This window comes from Marmota monax, unplaced genomic scaffold (assembly GCF_021218885.2).
Source record: "Marmota monax isolate L192 unplaced genomic scaffold, Marmota_monax_Labrador192_F-V1.1 WCK01_AAM20220418_F8-fsc00200, whole genome shotgun sequence".
NCBI lineage: Eukaryota > Metazoa > Chordata > Mammalia > Rodentia > Sciuridae > Marmota > Marmota monax.
The window spans coordinates 422,519-440,811 of NW_026692549.1; the positions used below are offsets into that span (position 1 = coordinate 422,519).

Sequence of the window (18,293 nt, forward strand, 5' to 3'; positions counted from 1 at the left end):
CAAAGAGCTCCTTAGTCTGCGTGCTGGAAGAGGAACTCCTTATCCCATCCTCTTTTGAGTACTTCTTTACTTTGTAGCACAGCAAGATAATCAAATTTCATCCCATATTTTCCCAACTGCAGCCCTAGACTGAGCCATTTCTCCAAGGCTCTCTAGTTCCTTACAGTGGGAAATGGTAGTTAGACAGCAAAGTAGGAACAGCCAGTGTGCTTATTTTTATTGGATGTAAGTGTGTCTCAGATCTGTCAGGATACAGTGCAAGAAATATGCACATCTGTGTCTATGTCTTTACACAGTCATGAATTCATACTGACACTTCCCATTCCAGTCCAACACCACAGGGGTTCCTCATCAAAATTCCTAACTTCCTTTGCCAACAGTGAGAAACCTGGCTCTCATTTTCCATACTATAATTACTTGCTTGGTCTGGAATACACATTAGTTTTAGTATTGCCTATCCATATCACTGTGAAAAACCAACTCCTCACTAGAATTCACTCATTCCCTTAAGTTCTTAAGGATGAGAACATTAGTTGTATTATATTTAGGAACTATACATAGGGGAGGGTGGATACACTCACAGCACATTATATGCATGTATGAAAATGTTGCAAAGAAATCCATTATTTTGTACATTATGTATTAATAATGAAAAAATATACAAAAAGACACACTCAGTTAATTGTCCCACCCCTTACTCCAGTCTCACAACCTCAAGGCAACCAATGTTTCTAGTTTATTCATTCATTCAGTATTTCTATGAAAATGTGCAGCTATGTGATGTTTTGTACTTCCACTTTTGATTTAAAAAGTTGTTTTTTTTTTTTTTTATACTGGGGATTGGATCCAGGGGTGCTTAACCACTGAGCCACATCTTCATCCCCAGCCTTTATGTGTGTGTGTGTGTGTGTGTGTGTGTGTGTGTGTGTATATATATATATATATATATATATATAAATTTGGTTGTAGTTGGACACAATACCTTTATTTCACATATTTATTTTTATGTGGTACGGAGGATAGAAACCATGGTCTCGCACATGTGAAGCTAGTGCTCTACCGCTGAGCCATAACCCCAGCGCCCCCCCCCCCATCAATGCTTTAAATTTTTTTTTCTTTTAAATTGTAGATGGACACCTTTATTTCTATATGGTGCTGAGGATCAAACTCAGTGCTGCACATGTGCCAGGTAAGCACTTACCACTGAGCCACAATCCTGTCTCCCCAGCCCTTTTTATTCTTTATTTTGTGATAGGGTCTTGCTAAGTTGCTGAGGCTGGCCTTGAACTTGCCATGTTCCTGCCTCAGCTCCTTAGTCACTGGAATCACAGGCATGGCCACCAGGCCTGAGAAGCAGCCCTGCAGCCCCATCCTGACCTGCTCCTGGATGTGACTTCTGAGAGCAAATACACTTGCAGGGGGGGGAACCTACCCTTCCAATTATAAGCCCAACATGCTTTTAGTTACATTGCTAAGAAATAAAGAGACGCTGGGGCTGGGGCTCAGTAGTACAGCACTTGCCTCGCACATGTGGGGCCCTAGGTTGGATCCTTAGCATCAAGTAGGGATAAATAAATAAAATAAGATAGTATGTCCATCTACAACTAAAAAGAAAGAAGGAGACAATGCTGATACTTAGCATTTAATACGGAGAATACTGGGGGATGTTGTGTCACAAACTATCAAATATATATGAAAGTTACATTAAAAAATAAAATGCCAAATTCTTGAAAAATGCTATTCAGTGTTAATTAAGGAAAGTCACACAAAATATTCCTTAGCTTTCAGAATAAGTGCCTTGTGATTTTACTTTATCTACATATTAAAAAGAAATAAAAAACTTTTATACTCCCCCATGAAAAAGTCTATTGTTTATAATGAATTTTTTTTATTTTATAAAAACATAGCTTCCAATTTGGAATGTGGCTTTCCATGCAACACAGTTCCTATGGAAAATGCTTCCCTGAAGGAGTAAACCGCAAGATGTTCTCAGTTATGACTGTCCCAAGTCTTCTCACAACACCACACCTGGTAGGCTCACTGCTCCTGTCCCGTCAGTCCCCTGTGACTGCCTCCTGGGGGCTTCTCAGGCTCTTCCCAGCTGTGCTGGTCTCTCCCACATGACTCGTCATGTGAGTGCATTTTCAGGACCTCTGGTCATCACTCTGTTGCCCTTTGAGGACAGCTTCTCATGCTCACTTCATCACTCGGGTGTCCCCTCTGTGCGTCTTCCTGTGTATACGGAGCCCTGAATTCCAGCAGAAGGATTTTCCACACTCAGAGCACTTCCAGGGCTTCTCTCCCGTGTGAACTCTCTGGTGTTCACTGAGGGAGGACTTCTGAGTGAAGGCTTTCCCACACTCGCTGCACTTGAAAGGCCTCTCTCCTGAGTGGGTTTTCTGGTGGATCTGGAGGGACGCCTTCCTGGGATAGGCCTTCTCGCACTCACTGCACTCATAGGGCTTCTCTGTAGAGTGAGTCCTCTGGTGTATAATAAGCTGCGACTTCCCACAAAAGGCCCTCTCGCACAAGCTGCACTCGTAGGGCCTCTCTCCTGTGTGTGTCCTCCTGTGGATGACAAGGTACGACTTGCTACTGAAAGCCTTTCCGCACTCACTGCACCCGTAGGGCTTCTCCCCGGCATGGGCACGCAGGTGAGCAGTGAGCTGCTCCTTCCTGCCGAAGGCCTTCCCGCACTGACTGCACTGGTGAGGGTTGTTCCCTGTGTGAGTGCCCTGGTGCACCACCAGCTGTGTCTTCATGTTGAAGGCCTTCCCACAGTCGCTGCACCGATAGGGCTTCTCTCCCGTGTGCATTCTGGTGTGAACCAGGAGGTAGGACTTACTCCTAAAAGCCTTCCCACACTCAGCGCACTTGTGAGGTTTCACTCCTGTGTGAGTTCTCTGGTGTACAACGAATGGGGACTTCAAACTGAAGGCCTTCCCACACTCGCTGCATTCATAGGGTTTCACTCCCGTGTGGCTTCTCTGGTGCAAAATGAGCTGAGACTTCCAACTGTAGGCCTTCCCGCATTCGCCACAACCATAAGGCTTCCCTCCTGTGTGAACCTCCTGGTGGACGATGAGCTGCGACCTGAACGAGAAGACTTTTCCACACTCGGCACACGAGTAGGGCTTCTCCCCAGTGTGGACTCTTTGGTGGGCATTCAGGTTGGACTTGGCACTGAAGGCTCTTTCACATTTGGTGCACTCGTAAGGCCGCTCGCCTGTGTGGATCCTGAGGTGCACGATGAGCTGCGACCTACAACGGAAGGCCTTCCCACATTCGTTACATACACAGGATTTTTCTATGCTATGAGCTCTTTGATGCTTAAGAAAACATGATTCCTCACACCCATGAAAACCATCAGGCGTCTTTCTTACATAACCTCTGCTTGACCCCAAGTTTTGTGTCCAGCGTTTCCCAAGTGTATTAAACTTATGGAGTCTTTGTCCTGAAGAAACGTGGGTTTTGCTTATGTGAAGTTTTCTGAACATATTACAAGAATGACTTCTCTCAATACTTTCAAACTCATCTTGATTTTTCTGGTACCAATCTTCCCAGACTTCTAAGGAAAAACAAAACACCATGCAGTTCTTAAATTCTAATATGGAATTAATTAAAAAGCTTTAAAAATGCATGTAGTAGCTGGGGAGTGTATCCCAGTAGTGGAGTATTTGCTTCACATGCATGTCCCAGCACAACCAAAAAAAAAAGAGTCTTTTTTTTTAAATTGTGTTACTAGGCCTATGCCACTGTTCAAAAGAAATACTGGCCAAGCATAGGGGGCAAGGGGTGAGGGGGAGACTGGAATCAATCTCCTCATGAAACTGGCAGTGAATTAGCAGTGATTGAAAAAAAAAAGGTGGGGGGAGGTTTCTAAAGGGGCTTAAAAAACTTACCCTGTACTTAGGGGCCAATTCCCAATTATTTTATATATGAATTTTATTACTGTGAGATTATTACCTAATTAAAAAGTAAATTCAGGGGCTGAGGCTGTGGCTCAGTGGCAGAGCGCTCACCTAGCATGTGTGAAGCCCTGGGTTCAATCCTCAGCACCACATAAAAATGGATGAATAAAGTAAAGGTATTATGTCCAACTACAAGTTAAAAAAACTACAAGTAAAAAAAAAAAAAAAAAAAAAGTCAATTCAGAGGACACAAGGTTCCTGGGGCCAGATGTTCAGGTCTGATGGCAACAAGACTTTAGAAAGGAGAACAAAACTAGAAGCAGCGGCACGCCTGCAATCTCAGGACTCGGGAGGCCAAGGCAGGAGGGAGCAAGCTCCGGGCCAGCGCCAGCCACTCAGCAAGGCCCTGTCTCAGAGTAAAATAAAAGAGTCGGTTTGTGACTCAGTGGTAGAGCTTGCCCAACACACATGAAGCCCTGGGTTCCATCCCCAGTACTGCAAAAAAGGAAGATGAAGGGCTGGAGCTGTGGCTCAGTGTTGAAGCACTTGCCTAGCATGTGGGAGGCACTGGGTTTGATCCCCAGCACCACTTAAAAAGAAATAAAATAAAGGTATAAAAAATACAATTAATTTTTAAAAAGGAGGATGAATGAATCCCAAAGCCTAACACTTCAAACCGAGAAGAAATGCCAAGTACAAACTTCCTGAGGAGAACTCCTTGGCAGGGTTTAAGAAACAGGAAACAGGAAAGGATGAGCACATCCAGGACCCACTGGGAAACAGAGCAGAGAGCAAGAAGCAAAGTCTCCTGTCACCCAGAGGTGCTCAGTGGAGACCGTCATTAATAATATTCTTCCTTAGAAAGGTGTGTCTGGTTATGACATAAACAATGAGAAAGAAAAGGGCAGAGAAGCACATCAGCAAGTCAGCGAGGATGCGATGACAGTGGCTTGGACCACACTGAGGGAACCACTGGAGGAAGAACCAGAGTACCCACCGAGGGGCTGCCATGGGACTGAGGAAAGGGGAGGATCGCCAGCTCCCACACAAGGTGCAAGGCTCCTCAGAAACGCAGAGCATGGTGCAGGCAGAGGGCAGCTCTGGGCACTGCTGCATCTGGGGTTAGTGCCCACGCACCCACATGTGAGTCAACAGCCGGGCCTGAGTGCTGCATGCAGGAAAAGTGCACAGCATGTCAAAGTGACATAAGGCAGGGACCACCAGGGGACCAGGGCTGCAGGTGACAGCCCAGATCCAGGCCCAAACCTTGTCTGGTACTGATAGTAATGACCAGACCAGGGGTCAAGAGAGATGGCAGCAAGCGAAGGCCTGGGCACTGCTCAGGTCCAGGGCTACCAGAACAGGCAAGGCCCTGTGTGGGCCTCGGCACACCCGCTTCTCCAGAGCTCTTCCTACACAGCCCCACTCCAAGGGTAGTGGAAGACCCAAGTTAGGGTTTGTACTGGGAAGTGAGGCAGTGGACAGACCACAAGGGGAAACCATTAAGTGGCTGGAAGGAAGGCCTGGCCTTGCAGACCACCTCTGCATAGTACTCCTCCATTGCTGGATTACTGCTTAACAGAATTAGTCAGAAAACAACAGAACCCCCCAGAATCACAGACTGGAAGCCTGCAAGGTCTGGAAAGGAGCCCCAAGGTTGGTGTGATAACAGTCTGACTCTTCAAGCCTTACTACTCCAAGACTTACTACAACAGAAGTGGGCAATGATCAGACTACTCAAAGGGCCCATAGAATGGGCATTCTCTCGAAAGCCTGGGCTGGGGCTCAGTGGTGGAGCACTTGCCTAGCATGTGTGAGGGACTGGGTTCGAGCTTCAGTACCACATATAAATAAAATAAAGGTACTGTGTCCATCCACAACTAAAAAAAAAAAAAGGTCTGACTACAGAGGACAACAAAAGATGCTTCACGGGAAGTGCAGGGCACAGAGCCCTCCCTGACCTTTCTCTACAGGGAAAGGTGAGCCAACAATGACTGCCATCTGCCCTTCTAGAAGAGGAGTGTCTGGAGCAGCTCTATAGAAGACAACTTGCCAGTAGAGGCTACTGACTCCTTACTGTTTTATTCTTGTTAAATCCGGGATTGAAGACATACATTTATTTTCACAGACTAATGACAGGATGCTTATGAAAACAAACCCAGCAATACCAGCTAAGACGATGAAAGCTCCTAGATATGACTGTGAATCTGAGCTTCCTAGTTACAACAATAATGATCTAGTCTGGGTGGCAACTGAGGAGACGAGTATCAACAAGGTAGTTTTCAAAGGACAAAACAGTAATGGAGGCAGAAGCAGTTGAAAGATCAGCAAAGTAGAAAGGAAGCAGACAGAATTCCCAGTGAGCCCCAGTCCAGGGTGCAGCAGCAGCTGCACAGCAGCCACAGCACTGGGACGGGCAGGGCGGGGCCCAGGGTGTCCCCACGGCAGCAGGGTTCAGAGCTGGGCTTTAGGGAGTGCCTGCACCCTCAGGGCTCTGAACTCATCGGTGGCTTAGTCCACTGAGGGATTCACAAGGTGATGGCATTCCTAGGAGGTGGTGGGCACTGGTAGAGGTGGCCCCAGTGGGCCCTGAGAGCACACTATGAAGGGCTTACATTCTCTCAAGACCTCCCTCCTGCCCTCCCTCTCTCTCCCTGCTTCAAGGCTGCCATGAAGGGAGAGCTCTGCTCTCCTCGGTCCTCTCTGCCACAATGCTCTGCCTCAGCATAGGACTGTTCCTGGGGGGCCAAGCAGCTACAGACCGAAACCTCTGCAACCATGAACCAAAATAACTCTTGCCTCCTTTCAGTGGTTTCTATTAGGCATTTTGTCACAACAACAGAAAGCCCACAGAGGGGGGAAACTGGGAGGAATGGCAATGTTGGAAGGAAGTTTCTTCCCATTTCTGCACCAGAATGAAGCCTGGGAAAGCACAGAGGAGCTCTCCTGCAGGCATATAAGCCCTAGCACCAAGTGCAGAAGGAGAACAGGAGGAAGGTGGCACTGCCGGTAATACCACAGTGGAGAGAAAAACCTAAACGTTCAGAATGGAAGGAGGCTGAACTGGGGAGCAAGCCCAGTGTGTGAAGGTGTGAAATCACACAGTGATACAGTGAGACCAGATGTGGGGCTGTGGGTGGAGTCTAAGCATTGCACCCACCAGAAAGGAGAAAGGAATTTGAGGGAAGAGGACGGATCACACAGAGCCAGGGGAAGAAGTTCTCTGAAGGTCTCCTCGACTGTGGGAAAGAAGAAAACTGACCCAGGAGGCAAACCGTGGGGCAGAGCTCAGAAGAAGGGCATGCCTACCTCTCAAAGCCAGGGAGGAAGGAGGCCCAGTGTGTCCGTGACTGCTGACCCGAGGCGCTCATGTCTCATCGTAAGTCAGCTGCAAGGGTTCAAGGACTCCCAAGATTTCTATGCACAACACCCAGCAGTGCCAAGCTCTCAAGAACAGCCAGTTTACCTCTACACCTCCCATCTTCCTAGCTCTTACCCACCTGGACAGTTCTGAGTGGACATTTTGGCATTTAGTATCCATGGCTCTTCTCCTTGCTCCAATCTGAAGATTAAATCGGGTTTGGTACCATGATATCCTGTTAATGGAAAAATCACAAACGATGAGGGCCAAACTGCTGGAGATGAAATTAAGGGCTCAGAAACTACAAAACAGAACCGCTCGTCTGTACCTTGGGAAACAGCACAACCAGGAGGTGAGGGCCCAAGAGGAAAACTTCACCTCTAAAGTTCAAGTTCATAGTCATTAAGTACATCAGAGGCTCCAGGGGGAAGATCACAAAAGAAAAGGTATGGTGATGTGTGACTTGGGGTCTGAGTACTCACCCACTGACAGCAGGTTGCTATAGTTTTCCAGGATCACTTCCCTGTACAGGTACCTCTGTGCAGAATCCAGTAGCTGCCATTCTTCCCAAGAAAACTCCAGGGACACATCGTTGAATGACAATAAGCCCTATAATAATATATACCCCATTCAATCAGATGTCATTACAGTAAGTGATACAGGAAAGACACAGAGCAACTGGAAAAGTAGAATTAAAACTCAATCATCAGCTTGTGCAAAGGAGCACACTTGTATTCCCAGCAGCTCAAGAGCCTGAGGTAGGAGTATTGTTCAAAGTAAGTTCAAAGCCAGCCTCAGCAACTTAGTGAGATCCTGTCTCAAAAAATAAAAATGGGCTGGGGATGTGGCTCAGTGGTTAAGTGCCTCTGGGCTCAATCCCAGGTACAGAAAAAAAAAAAAGAAGAAGAAGAAGAAGAAGAAGAAAGGAAGGAAAACATGAAAATAAGTTTAAAAAAGATATGGAAATAAAAGTGATTTGTAAGTTGCAGTAGGCAGAAGAGGGAGGGAAATTTCAGCATGATAGACTACTAATAACTTCTCTTATTGAGAATCATTTAAATCACCTTAATCACGTACAGACACACATTCACAAGAAAAGGAAAATAAAAATAAAGAGAAGGTATTAAGATATTTTAGCAGATTTTTAGAAAACAGAAAGCCAAAAAAAAAAAGGTGGTATCTAACTCCAGGAGAGAAGCTAATCCAAAGACAAGCAGAGGGGCTGTTAGTGAAGAGTAAACCATCTGCCCACAGAAACTCCAAAACCTCTGGGACGGAAAGTCAGAATGCCAGAAAGAAGTGTGAGCTAGAATAGGGAAAGGCTGGGAGCCCTGTGCAGACCAGGCTCCCACGTCCCACCCACCCAGGATCTGGCAGCAGCTGTCACTCAGTCAGTGTACAGCCACACAATGTGCTAGCAGGGACAGGAGCTGTCGCCAACCATGCAGGCAGGGAGCAGAGCCAGGTGGCTGGGCAGAGGCACTGCAATGGAGACAGGGTATGGGCAGCTCTCTGCTGAGAATGTGAAAACACAGTTGGCCTACGGGACCGGAGGACATGGTAAGGGCATCCCAAGTCACTGAGAAGCCACCAGAGGCTTTGAAGAGGATGGATTCTGCCCTATGTTCTGAAAGATGTTCTAACTGCTGTGGAGAAGTCAGAGGGAGCAGCACCAGGGAAGCCAGGGGAAGGAACTGCTTCAGCCCCAGCTGGATCCCTTTTTCTCTCCACACTGCTTAAGGCCACAGCCAGGTGCAGACTCTAGGAGGCGGTTTCCCTGACTCTGTGGAATGCCCACAGGATCCCTGAAAAACACACTTGGAGGGAGGGACACCCCAGAGGGAGAGACAGTGAGGGAACTCCAGGAAAACTTACAAGAGTTGAGGGAAAAGAACAGATCACAGCACGGCACATGGGAAAAACCTGTCACAGGCTGCAATCCCAATTATGCTGGAATTATCAGGAAGTTTAAAATAGCCAGGTTAGGGCTGGTGATGTGGCTCAAGCGGTAGCGTCCTCGCCTGGCATAAGTGCAGCCCGGGTTCGATCCTCAGCACCACATACAAACAAAGATGTTGTATCCGCCGAAAGCTGGAAAATAAATATTAAAATTCTTTCTTTCTCTCTCTCTCTCTCTTTCTCTCTCTCTCTCTCTCTCTCTCTCACACACACACACACACAAAAAAAAAAAAAAAAAAAATAGCCAGGATTAATATACTAAGGGCTCTAAAGAGTAAAGTGCACAGCATGCTAGGACACATGGGTACTATAGGCAAACAGATGAAAATCTCAAGGGAAAAAAAAAGAAAGGCTACAGATCAAAAACACTGAAAAAGAAATGAAGAATGCCTTTGATGGACTTATCAGTAAACTGAAAAAGGCAAAGGGAAAAAAATCTCTAAGCCTGAGGACATATCAACAGAAACCTCCAAAACTGAAGAAAAAACCCGTAACATTAATTAAACGTAAATGAATGAGAAAAGATAAACTTGTGCTAGCTCAAAAGAAAGTAGGAGGCCTGGGGTTATAGCTCAGTGATGGAGCACTTGCCTTACACGTGTGAAACACTGGATTTGATCCCCAGCACCACATAAAAATAAATAAATAAAATAAAGGTATTGTGTCCATCTACAACTAAAAATATATATATATATATATGTAATTAAAAAAAAGCAGGAGTAGATAGTACAGGTATTTCTTTCCTTTCTGCTTTTCCTGTGAAACTGGGGATGGACCCAGGAGCACCCTACCAACCCTTTCTGTTAATTAAACAATTTTTTTTTTTTTGAGACAGGGTCTTGCTAAGTTGTTCAGGCTGGCCTCAGACTTGCAATCCTTCTGCTTCTGCCTCCTGAGTCACTAGGATTATAGGTGTGTGCCTCCATGTCAAGCTAGACACAGTAATCTCAAACAGAGCTCACTTCAGAGCAAGGAAGGTTATTAGGAATAAAGAACTGCATTGCATAAGGATAAAAAGAAACAACAGGGCAGTTGTGGCTCAGTGGCAGAGTATACCACATAAGAAGATAAAAGGTTAAAAAAAGAAAAGAAATAAGAATTCCTAATTTATATGTGTGCAATGACAGAGTGTCAATATAGGTGAAGTGAAACTGATGGACCCCAGGGGGAAACAGATGATTCCCCTATCACAGCTAGATACCTTAATACCTCACTATCAGAAACACAGATCCAACAGGTTGAAAATCAGTATGGACACAGCTGACCTCAAAGACACCTTCAGCCACTGAATGTAACTGCTCTTTATGACCTTCACACAAGAACAGAGTGCACTGTCTTCTCAAGCTCACATGGACTATTCACCAAGAAGGCCACATTCTAGGCCTTAAAACACATCTAACACGTTTGAAAGGATTGAACCCATACACTGTATCCTCTCAGAACACAGCAGAATTAAACACAACAAGAAATCAATGGAACTAGAAATCAATAACTAGAGTTAATTGAAAAATCCTCCAAACACGTAAAGATTCAACAACACATTTATAAATAACAAATAGGGCAAAGGAAAAGTCTCGAGAGAAACTTTAAAATATTTCACACTAAACAAAAATGAAAGTACAACTTATTGAAGTATATGTAATGCAATGAAAGAAGTGCTTAGGGAGGAATTTGTCACTGAATCATCCTTACTACCACCTTAAGAAATTAAGAGAATAGGAAAAAAGAAAAAAGGAAAGGAAAGCCAAATTAACTACAAAGTAAGCAAAAAAAAGGAATAATAAACCAGAAAATAATCATTACCCATAGGCTGGTTTTATGAAAAGATGGATGAAATGAAAGCTTCTACCCAGGCTAAGAAAACAAGAGAAGCCACAAATCACTGTCTTATGAATATAAAAATACAATGGAAAAAAGAGTCTGTGTTACAGTTTGGAGATGAGGTGTCCCCCAAAAGCTCATTTGTGAGACAATGCAAGAAAGCTTAGAGGTAAAATGATTATTAACCCAATCAGTGCCGGATGTGGCTAGAGAAAGTGGGCCATGGGGGAGTGGCTAGAGAAAGTGGGCCATGGGGGAGTGCCTTTGGGGTATATATTTTGAACCTGGACAGTGGAGTCTCTCTCTGCTTTCTGATCATTATGTGAGCTGCTTTCTTCCACCACATACTTCTGCCATGATGTCCTGCCTCATCTGGTGCCCCAAGGAATGGAGCTGGCTATCTACAGAGCCCTCAAATACACCTTTTTTCCTCTAAAAATTTATTGCTGCAGTTGTTATTTTGAGGTAGGGTCTTGCTGTGTTGACCAGACTGGCCAAGAACTGCAGAGTTCACATAATCCTCCTGCCTCAGTTTCCAAGTAGTTGGGACCACAGGCAATGCGCCACCTACCTGGCCCAAAATAATTTATTACTGTGGTGCCAGGATCAAACCCAGAGCCTCATGCATGCTAGGCAAGCACTCTCCATTGAGCCACATTCTAGCACCCCAAATCTTTTTTCAATGTTGAATTAAGCAAAGCTGAAAGTCCACCCCATCACCTATTAAATTCACAATTTTTTTTAATTTTTTTTTTTTTTTTTTTTTAGTTTTTGGCAAACACAACATCTTTATTTGTACGTGGTGCTGAGGATCGAACCCAGGGCCGTGCGCATGCCAGGCGAGCACGCTACTGCTTGAGCCACATCCCCAGCCCCTAAATTCACAATTGTAATCAATTATTTTTAAAATTGAAACATTTATATATGAAAAAAATTGAAAAGTTTCAGAATATCAAAACCTAAGAGCAGAAAGGTAAAGCTCCCTAGTGGTTACAAGCTGGGATTTCTCACAGCCAGAACACAGAGAAGTGAGTTTGTAACAGTGACTTGGACACTATTTTTATTAAAAACAAAGACTCTCCAAATGGGCCTGTACATATAACAGGCATCTCTGCCTTCATTTTGCATCTATGTCCTTTATTCTGAGCCAGTTAATGCCTTAGCTTTTTTGTTGTTGTTGTGACAAAATACCTGAGGAAAAAAAAAGGAGGGGGGGGACAAAATACAGTCCCTGAAAATGTGTCCCCAAGGACTCATTCCCTCCAACTAGGTCCCACCTCTGACAATTGTGATCATCTCCCAATATCCCCTTCAGCTATGAGTGCATTGATGGATTGGTGCACTGATGAGGTCAGAGCCCTCAGAATGTGCCTGAGCTCTTTGTATCACCAAATAAATTTACAGGGAAATAGCAACATTAATAACTCATGTATCTTGAGGAAAAGATCTGGACAAAAACCCTCAAAGCTGCTGAATACTTAAGAGGAGGGAAGCAATGGCCAACAGAGTTTGGGGTGCTATTTAAAATAACACTTCTTAAAGAGAGAATGTAATTGAAATCACACTAAACAGGAAAATCTATAAAGCTATTTTCACAGTAAAACACAAAACAGATATCTGTGTACATAATCCTACAGGTAAAACAGACATAAAAAGCACAAAGGAGGATGCACAACAAAAAGTATATTGCAGCCATGCACGCCTGTAATCCCTATAGCTCAGGAGGCTGAGGCAGGAGGATCACAAATTCAAAGCCAACCTCAGCAACAGCGAGGCACTAAACAACTCAATGAGACCCCGTCTCTAAATAAAATACAAAATAGAGCGGGAGATTTGGCTCAGTGGTCCAGTGCCCCTGAGTTCAATAACCCCGGTAACAAAAACAAAACAAAACAAAAGTATATGGCAAAATTTTCTGTGAAGTAGAATAGAAGGAATTGATGAACCCAGCCTAATTCCATTTTAAGAATGGGAGCCATCTCATCACAAAGTCATGAAAAGTTCATTTCTGTTTTACTGTAAAATACTAAGATTTCTATTTGGCCTTACCATAATTTGATGTTTTAAAAACTTGCTTGAGATTCCTGCCCATGCTTTGAACTTACAGGTGCCTGGCTCTCCTTGACCAGTTAACCACCCTCCCTGAAATCCCAGCTGCTCCTCATCAACTCTGATGAGTCTGCTCCCTACCTTGAGATGTTAAGCTATGCAGATCATAAACCTGCTAGATAGGTTACTGTATTATGCTTGCCTGAACCCTGTCAGCTGTAAATTCGCAAGACATCACCTTTGTAACTTTTGTTATAAACCCCCCTCCCTTGCCCTTAGATCAGACACTGTCCTCTGGCCTATTTTTTCAGGTGAGGCAGTCGCTGGTCAGCTCTCTTGTGTACACAATATAAACTTGCTTTAATTTGGTTTAAAACTGGAGTCCGAGGTCTTTTCTTTGCATCGTGGTTCAACAGGAATGAAGCAATCTTTTATACTGTGAATATAACCCTACAGCATTTGTGTCCATAAAAAATGACAGAGAAAGGGTGGGGGAGGGGAGACGAGGAGGAGGGGGGGAGGGAGAGAAGTCTGTAGGGAGGGCTGAGGTTGTAGCTCAGTGGTAGAGCACTTGCCTAGCATGTGGGGGGCACTGGGTTCGATCCTCAGCATCCCATAAAGATAAATAAATAAAAGAAAGGTATTGTGTCCATGTACATATAACAAGAAAAAAAGTCTGTAGGGTAAAAAGATGAGGTGGGAAGGCAAGAGGGCTTTTAAAGGCAGAGAGAAGAAAATGTGTGTGCATATGTATACACACCCACACACATACATGGATACATAGAGAATGATAAAGCAAATGATTACAAAATTGTAACAACTGAGGAATCTAGATGAAGGTGCACAGAAACTTTTCTTTTGTGTGTATGTGGTACCACAGATGGAAACCAATAATTCACCACTGAGTTAACACCCCCAGCCCTTTTTATTTCTTAATTTGAGACAAGGTCTCACTAAGTTGCTGAGACTGGCCTCGAACATGTTATATTCCTGCCTTAGCCTCCCAAGTCACTGGGACAACAGGTGTGCACAACCATTCCCATCTCGGAAAGTTGTTTTTATTTTACAACACGGGAAATTTAAAAATACTATTCTAGCAATTTCTCTTAGTTTGTAAATTACTTCAAAACAAAACAACTCCAAGGTTTTTCATCATGATTCTTCACTTTAAAAGTCTAATAATATTGGGCTGGGGATGTGGCTCAAGCGGTGGCGCGCTTCAGACTGTTTAAATGTTGCCTCAAGAGAGAGCTTCCTGACTCTGCTACCTGAAGAAGCCACCCAGCCTCTCTCATTTGTACATATAATATTCACAACTTTTTAAAGTGATGTTCCTCTAAGCGTTGATGATTTTCCCCGTAGGGGTAATGGACTCGGTCTTTGTCCATTAGAAAATATACCCTTTGGGGCTGGGGATGTGGCTCAAGTGGTAGTGCGCTTGCCTGGCATGCGTGCGGCCCGGGTTCGATCCTCAGCACCACATACAAACAAAGATGTTGTGTCCACCGAAAACTAAAATAAATAAATAAATATTAAAAAAAAAAAAAAGAAAATATACCTGCATGCTCTTGAAAAGTATCTGGCAAATAGTTATGTTAGTAAACTTTCCATTAATGTGATAAATAACTAAGGTAATCAACTGTTTTAGGAGAAAAGGGTATTAGTTACAGAGTTTTAGGCTACTTTTGGGTAGCCCAACTGCAGTGGGCCGTAGCAGCACATGTGCGCAAGAGCTCAGGGGGGACAAAACTGCTTACCTCAGGGCTGGGAAGTAGAGATGATTACAAGAAGGGGGGAGTCCCGTTGTCCCCATTGTGGGCATGTCCCCAATTACTTAAAATCTCCTACTAGGCTTAAGTCTCCACCACCTCCCAAGAGCACAGCCCTGGAGATCAGCTTTTAACGCAAAGGCCTCTGGGAAACATTTAACAGTTGTCAATAAGTGCTTGTTAAATCAATACATGCACTCAAAAACAAGAAAATTCTGTTTACATTTGTTAAAACGTTTTTTGGGGTGCTGAGAAGCAATGAGAGCACATACTAGAGAGGAACTGCCTGGGTATGAATCTTAGCTTTGTCATCCTACTTTCCTAGTATTCCTTAGTAGTTTGGGACCATGTCAGGTTCCCAGTTTCCTCACCTGTAAAATAGAGCCATGAGGCTTGAATGACTTCATACATAAAGAGCTTAAGAGAGCTAGTCAACAGTAATAGCTATTAACATTATTCAATGGTTTTAAAATGTTAGTTTTACCAGATATTCTAAATTCACTTGTTTTTTAAATTGCTGTGGTAAACAGGGCTATTTTATCTCACTATATTTTCTATATAGTTGTTTAAAAACAAAAAGTTCACTGACTTTGAAGTGCCCTTCTCCCTGGCACCCTAATTCCCCTTTCCACATGACCCAACAGCCCCACCGCTGCTGATCAGTTCCTTCAGCCTGCTGCCCTTCACCTGAAGCCCTCCTTCACTCTCACCACCCCCAAAATGCTCTACTCTGGAAAATTTCCTGAGACTACACATTCCCAAATCAAACAGATAAAAACCTTTTTTCTCATGAATTATTAATTTTCTGTGGCACTTCATATCGTGGCTTTTATGAAGTTCTCTTTTCTCAAGCTTAGGGGAAAATCACTCTTCCTTTCTCTCACTTCTCTTGCACTCTGGTCCTTCATCTCACATCCTTTCCTCGTCATTATCCTGAATCCTCAACTTGGTGCTCTTCAGGGTTCTACTCGGTCACACTCTGAGTTTCTTGGAATAAATGTGTCCCCAGTCTGTGTGTTTCCAGTTTGGTCTGCCCACGGGAGCTATAGATTACGCACAGGCACTGCATACTCAACATCTGAGAGTCTTTCTGGGGTTATCTCTTCTAACAGTGATCTTTGTCTCAGGAAATGCTACAACCACCCGCGTAGTGCAACAGGTCCAGCAATCCAATCACTCATCTTTACTCCAACAATCACAAAGTCCAAAAGATCCACTATCCCCTTCCTCTGTAAAAAAACAAAAAACCCCTGCGTCTTTCTCTTTTGCACTTTCCAGCTAATCTCTTGTCCTCCTTCCTCACTGTTCACTTGATTTCCCTTCGCATCCGACCACAGATTCCCTGAAACAAGAAAAGTAATTTACCTTCGCATTGCAAGCACCAACCTCAGGGAGTGAACACCAAGTCACTTAATAAATAAGCACTTGCACAAACGAAAGAAGAAAGTAATTCCCCCCCCCCCAAAGAACTCTTATGGATCTGCATAAAAAGACAAACGAAGATCTTTCCTTAAACAAGGAATCTCAGAAATCTGGGCCCACCGCTGGCAACGAAGGGTGACTGCCAAAGACGACGCCGGACGCAAAATACCATAAGGAGCGTTTCTGGATCCCAGGGGCCGCCGGGTTCAGGTCCCGTCAGGTCTTGGATGCGACAGCAGGGATGAAGTGCCAGGTCGCTTTTCAAAGGCACGAGAAAGCCCTGCTTACCCAGTACGGCGCCGTCCGGACCCTGGCGGCCATCCCCACGGGCGCGGAGAGCCTGGCGCCCCTCGGAGTCTCCTCTCTGCTGCCCCCGTCGGCGCGGCGGCCTGGGCGGGTGATGGGGCTGGAGGTTCGCAAGCTGCTAGCAGCGTCCCGGAACGCCCTGCAGATCAGCACCCGGGCGCTGCCCCGGGCCTGAGCCCGGGAGGGACGTGCCCCGCCCCTGTCCGCCGCCAGCCCCGCCCACCGCCTGCATTCCCTCTACACTAGGAGGAAGTGCGTCACAGCGCGACCTGTGGGGGCGAGGAGCGGAAGGGATTCCGCCCACGCTCCCAGGACCCCCGCAAAGGGCGAGGGGACGAAGGCTGTTCTCCGCCCCACTCGGTTTTGAGTCCAAGTGGGAGGCAGAGTGACTTTACACCTAGTTTATGCAAGTCAGCAACTGCCACCTGCCCAGCACCACCATAATGTACAAGTTGATCAATAACTCATTTCGTGCCCAGAAACATCTGTACAGGTGAACATCCGAAATCATATCAAAGACACCAGACAAAGGGGCTTATCAACCTCACCAGAAGTGACCCCCTTACCTAACCCTGTTATGGGGAGAAGCCTCAGAAAGCACCTAAGTCTAAATTTCAAATCAAAAGAGAGCTTTATTTACCTGGATAGGTACTGTCACCCACTGTAAAGACTCAAACAGCTTCCAGGTCCATCCAAAGAAAATATAATCACAAAGACCCCAACTCAATGACTTGTTTAGCATCATGTAAGCTAGCCAATCATAGAAATTAGAACATTGATAAGTGGGACCTTGGGCTCTAGGCAGGACTGGAATTTTCCAATCAGCAAGCAAGTGATAAACAGAAGCCAAAATAGCATTAGCTTTGCAGTTCAGTTGACCACCGTCCTGGGTTCAAGCAGATAAATGCTAGACAGTCGCATCCTGAACTTGGGCAGAGGTTGGCAGGGTGAGAATCTACTTCGAAGTTGTGTAGACCCACAAGGGCATTCAAACCCAGGATATAGCTCACCAAGACCACCGCTGCATCCTGAGTAGGGTACAATTCGTGGAGTACAAATTACAGAAAAACATTTTTTTTTAAGAAAACAGCTTTATTTCAGTTTCTCAGAAACACCTCTTGTAACAGTGTTTTAAAGAAGGCAGCAAAATGGAGTCTGAGGCCTGTCTATGGCAGTTCTTGCTTTATAATTGTCTTATCTCACTTATCAAAATATTATAATCTATATTTTACACTCTTATTGATTGTATTTATTAGTATACACCACAACAAGCTCCATAAAAGGAGGAGTACTCTACCAATCGTGGACATGGGGGCACCCTGACCTCATCACCTGATCATTTGTTACAGCCTTGCCCAGGAAAATCACAGTGATGAATTTTAAAATTCCCTGTTCTCAATCTTAAGCCCAGTTCAGTTTCTCTTCCAGTGACAAAAACAGAACCCACTCCAACTTGATACCTCAAGCTGACACCCTGAACCTTTCTTTTCACAACTCAGTTGGTTCTTTTAAAACCAGGGGCTGGGGATGTGCCTTTATGGTAGAGTGTCTGCCTGGCATGCACAAGGCCCTGGGTTCAGCCCCCAGCACCACAAAAACAACAATTAAAAAACCCGAATTTGACTACATACAGCAATAAATTTGCAAGTGGTCTGTGCCTTTGCCCTGTGGCTGCCTTAATACTTAACACTTCTT

At 44.8% G+C, this 18,293-nt stretch overlaps 2 protein-coding genes across 6 annotated transcripts in view; both read right to left on the reverse strand.

Annotated features, from left to right (window-relative positions):
• Znf84 (zinc finger protein 84) overlaps positions 1–16,705 on the reverse strand; it is a 55,070-nt gene extending 38,365 nt beyond the window's left edge. Inside the window, exon 1 of the mRNA XM_058579732.1 lies at positions 16,581–16,705. The gene's annotated coding sequence lies outside the window, so the exon portion shown is untranslated. The remainder of the gene's footprint in view (positions 1–16,580) is intronic.
• On the reverse strand, positions 193–16,716 carry Znf26 (zinc finger protein 26). Of its 5 annotated transcripts, none has more exons than XM_046445892.2 (5): positions 16,581–16,716; positions 9,148–9,363; positions 7,755–7,881; positions 7,412–7,507; positions 193–3,565 (listed from the first exon to the last, which is right to left on the reverse strand). In XM_046445892.2, exons 2-5 carry the CDS (start codon positions 9,184–9,186, stop codon positions 2,196–2,198), a joined length of 1,632 nt encoding a protein of 543 aa, XP_046301848.1. In that variant the 5' UTR covers positions 9,187–9,363; positions 16,581–16,716; the 3' UTR covers positions 193–2,195. The 5 variants fall into 5 exon arrangements, with proteins under 5 accessions (XP_046301848.1, XP_046301847.1, XP_058435718.1 ...); XM_046445891.2 differs by having other exon boundaries at positions 193–3,568; XM_058579735.1 differs by lacking the exon at positions 16,581–16,716 and adding an exon at positions 16,413–16,544 and having other exon boundaries at positions 193–3,568.
• Positions 16,717–18,293: the final 1,577 nt, after the last annotated feature.

Coding starts and splice junctions, on each gene's coding strand:
- Znf26 (XM_046445891.2), bottom strand. CDS start 9,186: ATGTGCCGTGCTGTGATCTGTTCTTTTCCCTCAACTCTT. Junction 7,882..9,147: donor GTTCTTTTCCCTCAACTCTT/GTAAGTTTTCCT, acceptor ATATTATTATAG/GGCTTATTGTCATTCAACGA. Junction 7,508..7,754: donor TAGCAACCTGCTGTCAGTGG/GTGAGTACTCAG, acceptor TTCCATTAACAG/GATATCATGGTACCAAACCC.